Raw genomic sequence first — 14,882 nt, 5'->3', positions numbered from 1 at the left:
GGAGAAAGTCATCTGGTTTAAAACTAACAGTCATGAAAACAAAGGACTCTTTTTTACAGTTGATTTCTCTGGTACTAGGGAGGTTAAAATTGAAAGTATTTTTTCTTTCAATAAAAGACGTTACTAATTAAAATTCAAAAGTCAGAGTATATTAATAGGGAAATCATGTCATCCAATTGAATTAATAGTTATTGTGCAAAATGGCTTTGCACTTGATAAGGCGGCATGTATGTCTCCTAATTTTTCATTGTGTTAACAATGCAGGTTGCCCTACTACGCGTCGTGCATATTACTCGATTCCATAACGCATTTGCAACCCTCTGCCTATCGAGGGCTACGTACTGTAGCGTGTGACAAGGCTATGTGTGACGTAACCGTGACAGAGCTCGAGATACTGCTTGTTGTATTCCTTCAAGAAACTGAAAACACGAATCGAAGAGTTCTTGCACAGATGGAGCTACCTTTTCTTTATCAAGACAACAACGCAGCATGCACAAGCGCTGCGACATGTGCAACAACCCGACACCTTGTACACGAGGCCACAGAGCATCTTCCATACACCCCGACTATGCCCCATCCGCCCGTCATCTCGTTCCAAAACACGAAGAGAACTTTTAGTGGGTGAAAGTAGAAGTATTGTGTTGGCCCCTTCAACTAAGTCAAACATTCTACAGTGAGCGTATCAGAAACTGTTCTTCGTTTGGATAAACATCGTGACACGAAGAATAAGGGTGTAGAATGTTAATAAAGTTTATTTTATTCAAGAAGCGTTATAAATTATGACATATAAAAATTAAGAGACATTACTTTTCAGTAAGCACTTCTACTTACGCTTCAATTGAGAAGATCTACTAATTGAGACGGTACACGGTCACTTTTACTACTTCGATAATGTGAACCCGCATCTTAGAGTAATATTTCAAAGTTTACTTTGCATAATAACTTGCAATAAATCCATATAGAACCGTGTGATATGACATCATTTCCTCTTGATTACAAATGTTTCACGTATTTCCCAGAGCAAGTAAGGACCAGCCGTGGCGTCAGTCGTGATTCTTTGCTGTGGCCGCCGGTGTCCACGTGGCAGTCAGTGTGTTACGATTGGAACTGGATATTGGGATTATAATGGGTCAGCGTGAATAATGGATGAAATGCACTTGGTGATATTAATAATAAGCATTTGTTTGTCAGTAGCCGGCCGCTGTGGCCATGCGGTTAAAGGCGCTACAGTCTGGAACAGCGTGACCGCTACGGTCGCAGGTTCGAATCCTGCCTGGGGAATGGATGTGTGTGATGTCCTTAGGTTAGTTAGGTTTAAGTAGTTTTATGTTCTAGGGGACTGATGACCTTAGAAGTTATGTCCCATAGTGCTCAGAGCCATTTGAACCATTTTTGGTTTGTCAGTATTTACGTGAACCTGTAGGTAGAGAAATATCTCTTGCTGGTTAAGTGTAAGAGTAGACGTCACGAAACTACACTTTTATTGCGTCAGCATACAACTATTACAGAAACAACAGAAAGATAAAACGAATACAAATGCAATGTTTTTAATACTGATCTTTACAGAAATGAAATTTACTGCATGTCGTGAAGTAATCAGAAGCTGACACAGAATAGGATGTGTAGATTCCATTGTTTATGTTTAAATAAATTTGTCAAGTTCTGACACTCTTGCAGTTTCTTGGCTTCTCTGGAGACAGCAGATGTCTTCAGTCAGCAGGTCAGCCATTTAGTCTCCACTCCCTCGCAGACGATTCAAGCTGAGGGAACGGACTGGCAATACTCCTAGTTCCTGGGACAATCTGACAGGTATGGTTTACACTGACTCTTTGGTTTCACCACGTAAACTGCAACGAAGAGAAATGCGCTTTACTAAAGATAGGAAGTACAAAAATAACATAGCAGTTTAATTTTACTAGTGATAAGACAACGCTAAGCCTTCACCTTTTTTACATAGTGCGAATTTCACTCTCAGCATTGTGACAAGATTATGTTATGATCGTGTATGAGAGATAATGTGGGGTCACACAGTGTGCTATTCACAGGGTTATTATCCCTACTGGTACTATAGCAGACAGTTGGAAGATTGACGACGCGAATAAACCTGACTTATAGCGTATTTCGAAAGTTTAAGGATGTCACTAGAATCACATTCCTCTAGGAGGGTAATGCTCCTGGCGTGCGAAGCATTCAGTAAGCAACACATGTATCCTGTGACGAGGCAAATGACGAGAACCTTAGGGACCTCGGTTTACTTTGCTGAGAACTGATCTGGCGACCCCTGAGTTTGTGATTTGGAAATGGTCAGAACTGCCGTTCCCCAGTAACCGTAAAACTTTGTCGCACGTCAGCGATTTCATTGGAAAGCTGCGCCGCACGAGACCATCTTAAGCCTGGAACAATCCAACGTGACTGGAAGAAATGTGTTTACTTTGTCCTTTGTGTACACGTCAACAACGGTATTCCGCCGTCCGAACGTTCGCCCAACCACTTGTAACAACCCGATTGTAGAACCCATAACGAACACCGTTTTGTTGCAAAAAGGAATAGAAAAGTCAGTTATCTTGACAGTGATGACAGCTACTGACAACATTATTTACTCTCTTCGCAGTTTGATAAATAACCATTTTATGTAAATATTAATGCTTCTCATAAAGAAAGAAGTGAATGAAAGAATATCATATGATACTAAACAGAAACCGTAAGGAAACGATTGAAGAAACTATTATTTACGAAGGTTAAATCCCAGACCATAAATTCACCAAAGATAACATTTATCCTAGAAAAGGGATGGAGCCGCATCAAGCTCTAAGTTCGCTGTGACTACAATGTAACTCGGCAATGGAGATGTTAGATTCAGTTCTCTCTTGTACTCTTGCAATAGTAGTACGCATCTTAAGCGTTACTAGATTGTTCTAAAACAGATCTGAAGATTAAAAGTTTTACGGTTGGAAGTATTAGTCAGAAGTCGGACAGAAGTAAAATCATCTCTCCCGTTTAGATCAAAGTCAGAACTTCGGATGCTAAACGACGATTTTACCCTGCAGAAACTCTGTATGAATTCCGTACCCTTATCCATCACAGAGAATGCCAAGTGTGGAGAGCGCAATATCACCAAAATGTTAATTGTTTTGAGACAGACCAAAAGTTTGTAGTAGTGAGACCTTTCGTTTTCCCCAACTCTAGAAGATTCACATTTTGTTAGAGTTTGAAGAATTATTCTCTTGAAATTGCGCCCATGATACTCTGCACGATCCCTGTGAAGTTATGGGCTTCTGCTTTGTGCGAGATGAGAGGCAACTTTCTGTTTAATAATCGTCCGCAGTATTATTGCACCTGGGACTGGGGCATTTCGGTCGGCTCATCATGAGTTTTAATTGTGATATTTTGCTAGGACACGATGAACAATTTCACAGTATACGTACAGCTGTCCTGAAAGCTCCGATAGAAGGTGCGTTTTCCTTAACCACTGTTCTTGATGACTGCAATGTATCAGCCTGCTTACAACAGTGGCCACGAAAAGACCAGCTAAATAATGTCGTGTTTGCGTAGTAACAAACTTACTACACATGTAGATTTTACCTCTAGTTTTGTAGACATGTCCATCTACAGATTCATTATTTACCTTTCATGTAACAGCTACTCTCGTGGTAACCAAATCACATCCAGGCACAATTTCTAATTCAGTTGAAATCTTAAGTAGTACTACCACAACGCCACTTCACTATCCTTTTTTCTAGATACTTTGGTCTGGCCTAAGTAAAGTGGTTTAACCAGGTTCTTTTTTCAGTGTTCATTGAATCCTAATTACAATATGAGGCATGCTGCTATTTATAAATGCCTCAAATTTCGGACATTTTCAGCAATGGTTGTACTAGCGCACTGTGTCATCGTCTATAAGTAGCATATATTTCGTTCTGATATTACATTGTACATGTTAACTAAGTGAATGAGTGTGTGCCTTAATTTAATGCTAGCATGATTTTTCCGATTAGATGTAGTCCAGAACGTTCACCTATCACTGCCCATGTTCACCTAATCCTTCGTCTCTCCGTCAAGGCGTCGCTAAATTTTAAACGTAGAAGCCTATTTCTACATGTTCCTAAACGTATGACGGGTATTGTTTATACACACTAATCCACTTTTCGGCCTTCTACAGGGTACGGCGAAAAGTGTACGTTAGCTATCGATTTACAGTGTTTAACTTAGTGTAGGTTTGTGTACAACGCTGCCAACACATTGACTGTGAAAATTAAGCACACGCTATGGACCGCGGTACAGATGGCAACTTCCGTCGCCTGTTAAAATGTCTTTTCGTAAAATGCTGAAACTATAGCCCATTTCGAACTTGACGTCGCGTTACACGACATAATCCTCGTAAAAGAATTCAAAGGTGTGTAGAAGTTAAAAACATGCAGTAGTTTTGCGGGGAAAGAAAGTTAGTGTAAAAGGTGGACTAAATATGAGCAGCAAAATTCCTCTGAATGGTTTTGTTGGAGAATGATGAAGAGATGTAATTTCGTAATTTCGGTAAGGGCAGTCACTGATCCTTGATGATTTAGTTTCATTCATGTTTTCACATTCACGGAAGAACCGTTGGCAAAATAAGATGCAAAACGGTCTAATGCTATCTTGTCAATCATGCACAGAAAATAGTAGTATTTGAATTAACTTACCTTTCGGTAGCTGGTTGTAGCAAGAATACAGCTTCAGGGAATTAGCATACAAGTAGAACTTGTTGTCTGCTGCGACACAAATGGTATCATCGTCATCTTCCGTGTAGGACGACCTTCCCAGAAATATATTCTCAGGCGTGATATTGCCGGTGCTTAGTTCCTCATTCCCGATGCTGACGGTGGTCGTCCCTTCTTGTTGTCCGTAGACCTCCACCACTGCTACCAGTGCTGTAAAAGTCAATGATCGTAATCACAGATCTTTATTTCGCCTAATCGCTAATAGTGCAACTCTCCCACTTAGCACTGCAACACTACTGTGTGCTATATTTGCACCATCTGCTAGCGTGACAACACTGAGGTATAGTGCAACTCTAAAGACTCTTACCACGAACTCTGCCACGTGCTAAACATATGTCCGCCATATGGTAATGATACTGATGTTGTCTGGTAGTGTGGTTCTGAGACCGACAGTGTCTTCGACGTACATGAAAACCATATGGCTACATTCAGGGAAGCTACAGTAAGAGAATACCGGATATTTCTGACATTTATGTAGAATATATGAAGATGTACTGCATCTCGAAAGCATGCACACTTGTTTGCAAGTACAACAGATAGGACGGAAATATCACCACTAATTTGTAATTATTCCTAATTATCATTAACTTATCATATCTACTCATGATTAAGAGAATTCTAATATGTTGAACTCTATAGTGAACTGTAATTATTTACGAACTGGGGAATATTTTGTGTTTAATCGATGACAGGGGACGTTTTTACTGACTGTCCGACCTTAATAAACAAGTTGGAAATTACTAACACTAAAATACACAATCACGCAAACTTTATTGCCTTTAATAATTTTTGTTACTTCGTTTCATTCTTAAGCAATATTCGTAGGATGACCATGTGAGTTATCTCACTGTCCTAAAAAATTATCCGTTCATTGTTGTATTAGCATCTTGATGTTAGCTACATCAATTCTTCAGGAGACTAACATTTTTTACCACTTTTAAATACTTATTTTAATGCGTCTTGTATTTGCTTACATTCGCATTCCTCAGTGATGCTTCGGTAATTTTTGGGCAAACATAATTTTTTGACGGGGAAAGAAAGCAGTCATGTAGGCTCGACCCTACAATATCAACCCAATATTACAAAGAGCGCTCAAATGTCGTAAGTGCCTAATATCGTCCCATGCATTATTTGAACTCCATAAGAGTAGTACCAATACATCGCAGTATGTACGTCACTCTAATCGTTAGTAACTTGAACTATCAAACGATAATTGCGTTTGGCACAGGAGACACATGGCCTAGGAGAATCTGGCAGTTGAAATCCGTTCGACGAAAGTAGAATACTCTTGCCACTCCAGCTGGTAGCGACAATGGCATAAGTGCAGTAGTACGATTGCCCCGAGTAATTTATCCCTTGTTCTGAGTGTACCCTACCAAAATTACATACTTTCATTGAATTATACTAAGTGCTCTCCTGGCTATAAGCTAAATGCTGTAATTGGAAATCATTCCCCATAAGGTGGGTATTGGAATCCAATCTGTCCGCCTAACATCCCACACGGTAATTGGCTATGATGTATATGACAGAAAAATGGGTCATTTCTTGAACAGTCCGCTCGTCCCAGAAAATAAAAAAGAAAGAATCAACAGTGACATAGACGCTACGCTCATGTCGGACAAGTTCTCGCATTTAACTTCGTGCTCCAATATACAAATGCAGTGGTCCTCCAAGTTCTTGTTGGATTGTTATTATCTCACAACTAAATTGACAATAGTAGTACTTTACTCAATTATGTTTGCGAATGTTTCCCTTTCTAGTAAGGTTCTGCCCCACTAAAAGTTAGCCAGATATTTTGCTGAAAAAGTTGGGCTTTTCATTGGTTCTGACATCAAACACCCCGCTCTACCGTTTGTAGTAAGGAATGAAGAGTATTGAAGGAGCTCGTAGCAATTCTCTTTACGATCTTGTAGCTGATGTTTCACTGAAAAGCACAAATATCACCAAGTGGATGACTCTCCAACAGTCTTTCACTCCTCGTCAAGATAAAGAACGTAACGCGTTAAAACATTGTTCTTGTTAAGTCTCCTGAAAATCACTTGTTTGAGAAGATTAATAGGTACCATTAGAATTCGTTTGTTTTTATGTTGCACTCAAATTAAATTTAGGGGCAAAGAAGTGACAGCCTTGCATGGAAAGTCTCACTTAACTTCTTGTGATGTTCCACATATTGTAAGATTGAGGCATCACAGCTCTTTTACTATTTACGTTAAGACCAATTTACTAGTACTTACACGGTTCCGTCACAGTAATGTGACCACCGCCTTTGTTCGGCATCAGCACGAGATATTCACTGACTGACGGTAGGGTGCAACATTAACAGTGGAGGCTGTATAAAGCGTGCCAGGCCGCCGCGGCGGACAGTGCAGTCTTTGTCATAATGCGGAAACAAAACTATTTATCTGACGTCCAAAAGGGTATGATAATTGCCTTTCGGGCCAAGGGTGGATGCACGCCTGAGTTTGTAAACTGTTCAATTGACGCCCTGCTTAAACTGTACTGCATATGGCAAAACTGCACTATCCAAAACCGACAGCATGACCAGTGGGGCAGCATGGACCACAGATGACAGGAGTGACAGGCAGCTGCGGAAATGTGTACGAATGAAACGGCATACAACAGTTGGGGAAAAGACGACCCTGATGAACCAAAGGGTTACCAATAGTGTCTGCTCAACAATCATCAAGCGAAAGCAAAGGGTTACCAACAGTGTCTGCTCAACAATCATCAAGCGAAAGTCGGTATTTTCCGGCGTCTACTGCAGGTGCCAGATTCGTACGCTCACGTCGACTGCTGTTCATTGGCGACGAAGGCTTGATATTGCTGTCCAGTATCTTAACTGGACCTGTTTTGAGCGGCTTTTTTAGGCGAAAGACGTTTTATGCTCGTTCGGGTATAAGGCGGGTGGCGTGTACGGTGTGAAACGACTCAGTGCAAACAACCTGCAATGAGTGAGGGAGTGCTATTGTCTGGGAATGTATTCGTGTCGGTGATTCTTCATAATAGATGCCATAATTGATCCAAACTAATATGCGTTTGTGCTTTGTGACCCTGTCTACCCCTCCATACTGTTTAATGTTCTTAGGCACGATGGCATCTGCCAAGAAGACAATACATCCTCTCACTGCTGGATCTGTAGTTTGCTCTTAATATGACTGGACATGTTTCCTTCTGTTCTTTGGAATGAGAACTCAATATGGTAACTATAGGGCTCTTGTACTTCTCTTTATACTCTGTGATCTAGTAATGTGTTTCCAGTAATTGCAGTTTGTTTTTATTATGCAGCAGGTTTTTTGTACACTTGTTGTCAGTTTCACTACGTTGTTTCCTGTAAATAATGTAAGAGTTTTTTCATTGTACTCGCTTTCTTCCATAGCGTCAATAATGTGGCCCCTATTTGACTTTCTAATTGTTTCATGATTCTCCCTCTGTTTTGTTGTTCATGCTACTTATTGTTTAACATTGTTTTTTATGCGCCTGCTCGTACTTATCTTTTACCTTCCTTTAATCCCTTTGATAGTAGTGTGTTTAGTTAGAGACTTGTAGCGCATTTTTCATTGCTTTTCATTACGGCAGTACCTCTTACGTTTGTAAGTCCCTCGTATAGTTTTTAAGGAAACTTCTGAAATGAAACACATGAGAAAATTTTTCAGTCAGCACACCAAAACATTTCATAGAGGCAACGAAGAACGTGACGTCTTGTGTTACAATTCAGTGTACACAAACAAACACTGAGAATGCAGTGTTACTCACGAGTCAATCTCTGTATTGTGAAGGCGGCATGATATGCCTAAGTAGATATTCCAAAAATATTATCCCAAATAGCAGAACCTACACTTCAAGATTTACATTTTCTGGTTTTTTAATTACAATGAGGACTTGAACAGACGACCGCATGGGAAGAATCGTTCAATATCACACACACAGAGAAATGATCTAAAACTTGTGTTGCTTCCTGCAACACTCTAAATTGACTACTGTCCCAAGTCAGCATAACGTATATGGTGCGGTACCTTCTTTGTTGCATAAATAAGGCTGGAGTCGTCTTTTCACCATTCCTTCAAGAAGTTTTGAATGCGCATTCCAGTATGTATCACATCTTAGCGTCATGCTTTTTTACTTCTCCAGTGTAAAAGGTTAGCAACACCAGTCACAAGCTTTCAAAATTCATATAGTTATTAAATGATTAAAACTGGTGCCACAGGCTGGATTTGTATGAGACCGTTCTGGACAATATTTCTGACAAATTCCATAAGCTCATTTCATTCCATTTCTCGCAAGTACCTCCAGCATTTTAGTTACAGAAGCGACTAATAGGGAAATCTCTTACATGACCTGGTAACAGACCCAAAGTTCGCGAATCATTTATTATGAATGAGAAGTTCTGTGATCTTTGGGCTGATACAGATTCAACGGCTTCTGGTGAAAAGAATGTTAATGGAGATAGCAAAGCATTCGACCTCAGCAATTTAACTGCAGCGTATTTGAGCTGTCAAGATCGAATGTTCAGCTCCTTTAATGACGAGGGTGTGAAGCACAAAATGGTCAATTCTACGAGTATTTGCAAACGGTATCTTAGACCTGTATGTGCCTTAAAAGGTTCCAGAGAAATGCAAAGACCCGTCACAGTTCGAGTGATACGTTACTAAGTTTCTGTCAACACAATAAGAGCTTCAATATACGTTTAAAAGACTTCGGAGCCTTGTTAAAAGCAAAACCTGAAAGCAGCCATGAGATTTAAATTAAACAGTCACTAGCTGATCTGACAAAAAATCTTAACATGTATTGGTACAGTATATACATCTATTTCACTTATTATGTCACTCTCGACAAATCAAGGAGAGTAGGTCGAAGTACTGATTTCGCTTTTCCGAAACTGTTTCACCGCGGAAGGTGGATTCGCTGAGTGGGCTCAAATGACCTACCTAGTCGACACTGACGTAATTGATCAAGCAATATAAACTAAAACGACTCAGTAGTGGCAAGGTATCTGGATGTGAGAAAATGTCTTCAAAGTCCTATATACAACTTTCTCCCCTTCCAGCAGAAGTTACTCGTAGTTCGAAAGTGCGACAAAGCATTCCGAGCGACTCGAAAAAAGCAGACATGATTGAATGCCTAACTCGTTGTCGTTGCAGAACCCCTTTTATACCCTCGGATGACGACCGTTTTGGAGGAATGAAGTGTCCTCCGTAAGAAACCAAATTGATTCAGCAAACTGAAGTCTTATGTCTTATGGTACTCATTAACGCGGAATCACAGTATTGGCAATGTCGCCCACATCGAAGCCTCGATCCTTGAATTATTCCGAACAACATACTATACACTTCCGAAATGTCATTTAGTGGACAATGTACGAGGATACCGGATAGCCTGCCGCCGTGGCCGAGCGGTTCTATGCGCTTCAGTCCGGAACCACGCGACGGCTACAGTCGCAGGTTCGAATCCTGCCTCGGGCGTCGTTGTGTGTGATCTCCTTAGGTTAGTTAGGTTTAAGTAGTTCTAAGTTCTAGGGGACAGATGACCTCAGATGTTAAGTACCATAGTGCTCAGAGGCATTTGAACCATTTTGAATACCCGATATCAGACCTGATTTATGATTTTATTCGGTAATTCACTTCAGAAATAATTCAACAGAACTCTCTTAATGGATCAAAAGTGATAGTCCGAAAGAAGCTGTGATATGTCTATAACTGTTCACAATATACACAGTGTAGAAGTATTCCATAGTCTGGGAGGTGGTAGTTTGGATGAAAACACAAGCAAAATATCCAGAAGACATGAGCTCTAAGATCCATACTTTTAGAGCTATGTGTACTTCGTGATACTGTAAACCGTATTCACAGTTCATTGCAAGTGCAGCAGATACCTTAATTCTAACAGAACCGGTGCGTATTTTGAGCAACTTACGAAAAACGTTGTCATTTTATCCCTGTAATTGCCAGGAAATTGAAGCCTGCTGTTTCACAAGGAAAACACCAAACTCCATTTTGATCACAAATGCAGGTCGTATGTAATAGCTTGTAAAACTACGACACAGTACCACACGTATTTTCCAGCTACTTAATTTCATAAGTATAAAACCATTTTTGAAACTGTATGTACTTGAGAATTCCATCGTAAATGAGATTGTAATATATGCTGGAAGAATAAATAACAAATAATTAAAGTTGTAGTAAATACTCTGGCAATATCAGGGATGTTATATTTGTATGAAACATGTCATACTTTTCATGTCACGATAATATCACAAGCGTAAGAAAGCGCGGAGTGCTGCGTTGCGTACAATGTGCGTTGTTGTACAGACGTGTGTCTTTGGGCAGAAATGACAAATTGTGCGAGAATTGGTGTTGTAATAAGTGGGAAGGTAAGATATAAGTGAGGGACCACGTATATGTGAGTAGTACATGGTCCAAGAAAGTATTTAGCATTAACGAAAAAAGCAGTATGGGCCAAGTTTATTCAAGATTATCGCTAATCAAAAAGAGGCTACTGTCTATACTGAATATTATAATAAGCATTACATCGTACTGAATGCAACTCATCGCAAAGTAAGATCCATAGAGTAGTTTTATAATTGTGGTATACGCATGTCAGTAGAATAGTAGCTTTCTTGGAAAACTAGAATTGTCTTGTCACACCAGTCTTTACTGACACAACGCGTTAACCATCAACGTAGTCGTATCCTCTCATCATAACTTCCGAGAAAGTCACAAGTGAAGAATATAGTTAAACGAAAAAAGGATCCGTTAAATTGACAACTCATTTTGAATCAAGTGGTTATTGTAATAGAAAGCTGTAGTAACCACGGTTCTATGTGGTGCAGCACTGCTATAGTAACGCAGACAATCAGTTGAAATGAAAAGTGATATAAGCGCAATACACGTTTGAGTGACAAAAGTAAACTGGCTATTTTGTAGCCTAAGCAATTTTTTCTGATTTTATGTTGTGTTCTGTAAATGACATATTTCTAAACAACATTATTATTGGCAAGAGGTTGTTGCCATGAAGGAAAGATTCTACGGCACTATTCGAATAGTATCTGATAAAGAATTAATTGCTTCCGGTCACAACTAAATATTTTCAAAGAGACAGCATCATCGTGGTTTGTGTGACGCATTACAGTTTCTATGCAGTGTTGCTGGTCGCATTCAAAATATTTATTAAAATTATTTGATCACAGATTAACATCTTTTGTGTTTATTTTACGCGTGTTTTTTACATCTAACCTCGCGCAGGGGTTTCTGTTTATTTACCGCATTACCTTTGATGTCCAGTATTTGCGTGAATTCAGTGTCATTAGTTATTTACCAAATGTAGCTTTCAATCGTTTTGGAGATGGGAAACCTTTTATTCTGATTTCTAAATTCGTTCAGGCAACCTCCCACGGTAAGGCTGCCGCACGTTGCCTTCCTTTTTTTATTTATTTTTTGCTTTTCTATCGTTGTTGTCCACAGCAAACACTCATGCAGTAGCGATAGGGTTGTCGCTGTCAAAATTCCGTCGATAAGCATCGATCTTCGATTTAGACGCTTTGTTCATATTTATTCTGCAACAGTTTTATACACAGGAGAGTATACGTGAGTAATATGTTATGATACAACAAGAATGTAATGTGGTCGCACTGGATTACTCAGTTGCTTACTGCACTCTGATGATGATTCGATTCAGCAAACAGCTTACAGTAGACGAGATAAGCTTCATAATAGCGAAGATTACGAAGTGCTCATTCTAAATATGAAATGCATTATAAAGTCTATTGGATTTTTTTTTGTTTCGGTAATGCAACCATCTTTCAAAACATAGGAAATTGTTTTTTCACCCTCTACGTAAATGATCCTTTGGTACCGACGAAACCTCTACAAGATATCTCACGGACGGCAGTGATGTCTGTAGCAAGGTTGCTGCGTTAAAACACTGTAGGGAAATGGAAACCTGCAGAAGATCGATTATTGTTTGAGACGCTGGTAGTTGAAATTGAAGGTAATTAAGAATAAAGCACTGCGCATAAATACGTGAAAAAACCCACAACACTTCATTTACACTATTGGCGAAAATTCACTGAAACCAGGAAATACCTAGGAGTAATAGCCCGAAGAGACCTCAAGTGGAACGACCAAGTAAAACTGGCTGCAGGATAAGCAGTTGCGAGTGTGAGAGTTATTGGAAACTTCTTAATGAAATGAAATTCATCCACGAAAGAGATGGTTCTCAAAGCACAATGTCTGTAGGTTCCTGTGTACTTCTCGTCCGACTTGAATCGATAGGACAGACTGAGAAGATGGAGAAGACGAAGAATGGTTGTTTTGTTCAGTAAGTGCGGGGGCTTTACGAATATGCTGAACGAGCTCAACCTCCTCATCGTCAAACTGATATTTCAAACTGTAACAAGATACATATTGTACTTATTTACGTGATATTGGTTATCAGCTTTTACCTGTAATTTTGTTATCTGTAATTTCGTAAAATATTTGTATGATTATCTTTGCATCTGTTATCTCGATACTCGCTACGATTCCTAGTTTGCTTCTCATGGGTGTATAAGAACTAGTCAGCCAAACTGTACATTTGTAATTGCTTGGGTCTTACTCTCAAATCATTCAAACTTTTCATATAGACAACACAAACACCTTTCGTCAACTATCTATGAAGTACCATTGCTCGCGAGCAAAGGATATTAAAAAATCTTCTTAGAACACTCCCTACGCTCTAAGGTGTTTTCCATTCCGAACTTTACGTCGCAAATTGCTGCAATAAAATGTACTTCCTCAACTCTAGAAATAGCTTTTCACACGGATTAATACATGAGAAATCACCTAAAATGGAGGTAAGATAAAGATGTTTATCGTGAATGAAAGTTTATAAATTCTGTCAATACTTACCAGCAACAAGCAACAGAGCAGCTTTCATTGTACTCGACAGGACTATAACTGCTCCCTGCGATATATTTTCGTTTATATATATTTAGACACAAGATGGCATCATTGAATGTTATCCTTAAGTTTCCTTCTGATTTTCCGTTCCGTGAACTGTGGTTGCAGCAACTAGCAACAGGTTGACTTTCCTTGTACTTGAAAGGATCTGTTATCGTTCGCTGTGTCATACTTACTATCAACATTACAACTATAGCATTCAATAAAACTGGTTACCATACTGAGTCGTTTACTTTGCTTCTTTTTTCCTTTCCTTCTTTTTGGTTTGCGTGTCACTGTAGTAGAGGCGAGGAAACGAAACGACCGGTGTCCACTGCCACGGCTCAGCAACACAATTGAGTTGATATTTTCACACTCGTCTTATTGGCAATACTTGTCCAATCCGCAGTGAGAAGACCAATTTCTATTAAAGCGAGTTTCTAGAAATTGCTTATCAACATTTTAACATTAGTACAACTCAGTTTAGGTACAGATTCGAAATGAATATTTTTTTCTCTCAATAAAGCTTATCTTTTAATGCAGTACGGCTCGAATCCTGATGAAAGGAGGTGAACAAATGTTAGTGATCGTTTATACCGTCCATCGTGCAGTGTAAATAGCTTTCCATTTTGAAGAGGAAACACTTGTGCCTAGAGGTTTGTATACTTAGGAACCTAAGTACCTATATACTACAGTCTAGTTACCAATCTTAGAATTACATGAGGAAGTGTACTCTAGAGACTACCGAAGCAGTTTCCACAATCTTCAAATTTTTTTATTTTTCTTGGGCGTAAGGCTGTGTTTTTGCAGCATTTGTAATTTTTTCGAGATCTACACGTTCAAGTCCTATATAATACATTAAATCTATTTGAAATATATGGTTAATTCTTTAGTTACAGTCTATTATGCCAAGTTATACATACATATTGCACTAGATTAATTTTGGGAGCACTATATCACATGGGCATGTAAAATTCTCCTCCTTAAAAAATCATGTTGTCTGTAACGGGTAACAAGCCGACGCCTTCTGTAGACACTAGCCGTCATATGAAACACCAGACGAGCATTATTTTTTAGGATTGAGTCTAGCTACATAATTAAAACGAAAATGGCAAATATTTGCTATAACTCTAGAGAAAGGGCACATAAAGACTCTTAGGAAAGACATCCTATATAAAGTATTGACGGTTACGGAATGCTGCGTCGGTCGTTCGCG

The 14,882-nt window shown here is 39.3% G+C and overlaps 1 protein-coding gene across 1 annotated transcript; it reads right to left on the bottom strand.

Moving 5' to 3' along the window:
* Window positions 1–1,531: 1,531 nt before the first annotated feature.
* On the bottom strand, window positions 1,532–13,692 carry LOC124596316. The gene is made up of 3 exons (XM_047135417.1): window positions 13,637–13,692; window positions 4,677–4,904; window positions 1,532–1,847 (listed from the first exon to the last, which is right to left on the bottom strand). Exons 1-3 carry the CDS (start codon window positions 13,662–13,664, stop codon window positions 1,786–1,788), a joined length of 318 nt encoding a protein of 105 aa, XP_046991373.1. The 5' UTR covers window positions 13,665–13,692; the 3' UTR covers window positions 1,532–1,785.
* Window positions 13,693–14,882: the final 1,190 nt, after the last annotated feature.

The sequence above is a fragment of the Schistocerca americana genome, chromosome 2, assembly GCF_021461395.2.
Source record: "Schistocerca americana isolate TAMUIC-IGC-003095 chromosome 2, iqSchAmer2.1, whole genome shotgun sequence".
In the NCBI taxonomy this organism is placed as follows: domain Eukaryota; kingdom Metazoa; phylum Arthropoda; class Insecta; order Orthoptera; family Acrididae; genus Schistocerca; species Schistocerca americana.
This window is presented reverse-complemented; position numbering and strand designations above follow the sequence as displayed.

Excerpts from the sequence above, each read along its gene's own strand:
- LOC124596316 (XM_047135417.1), bottom strand. The coding sequence starts at position 13,664 with ATGAAAGCTGCTCTGTTGCTTGTTGCTG. Across the intron at positions 4,905-13,636 it reads TGCTCTGTTGCTTGTTGCTG|CACTGGTAGCAGTGGTGGAG; the intron begins GTAAGTATTGAC and ends TGACTTTTACAG. Across the intron at positions 1,848-4,676 it reads CTACAACCAGCTACCGAAAG|TTTACGTGGTGAAACCAAAG; the intron begins GTAAGTTAATTC and ends TCTTCGTTGCAG.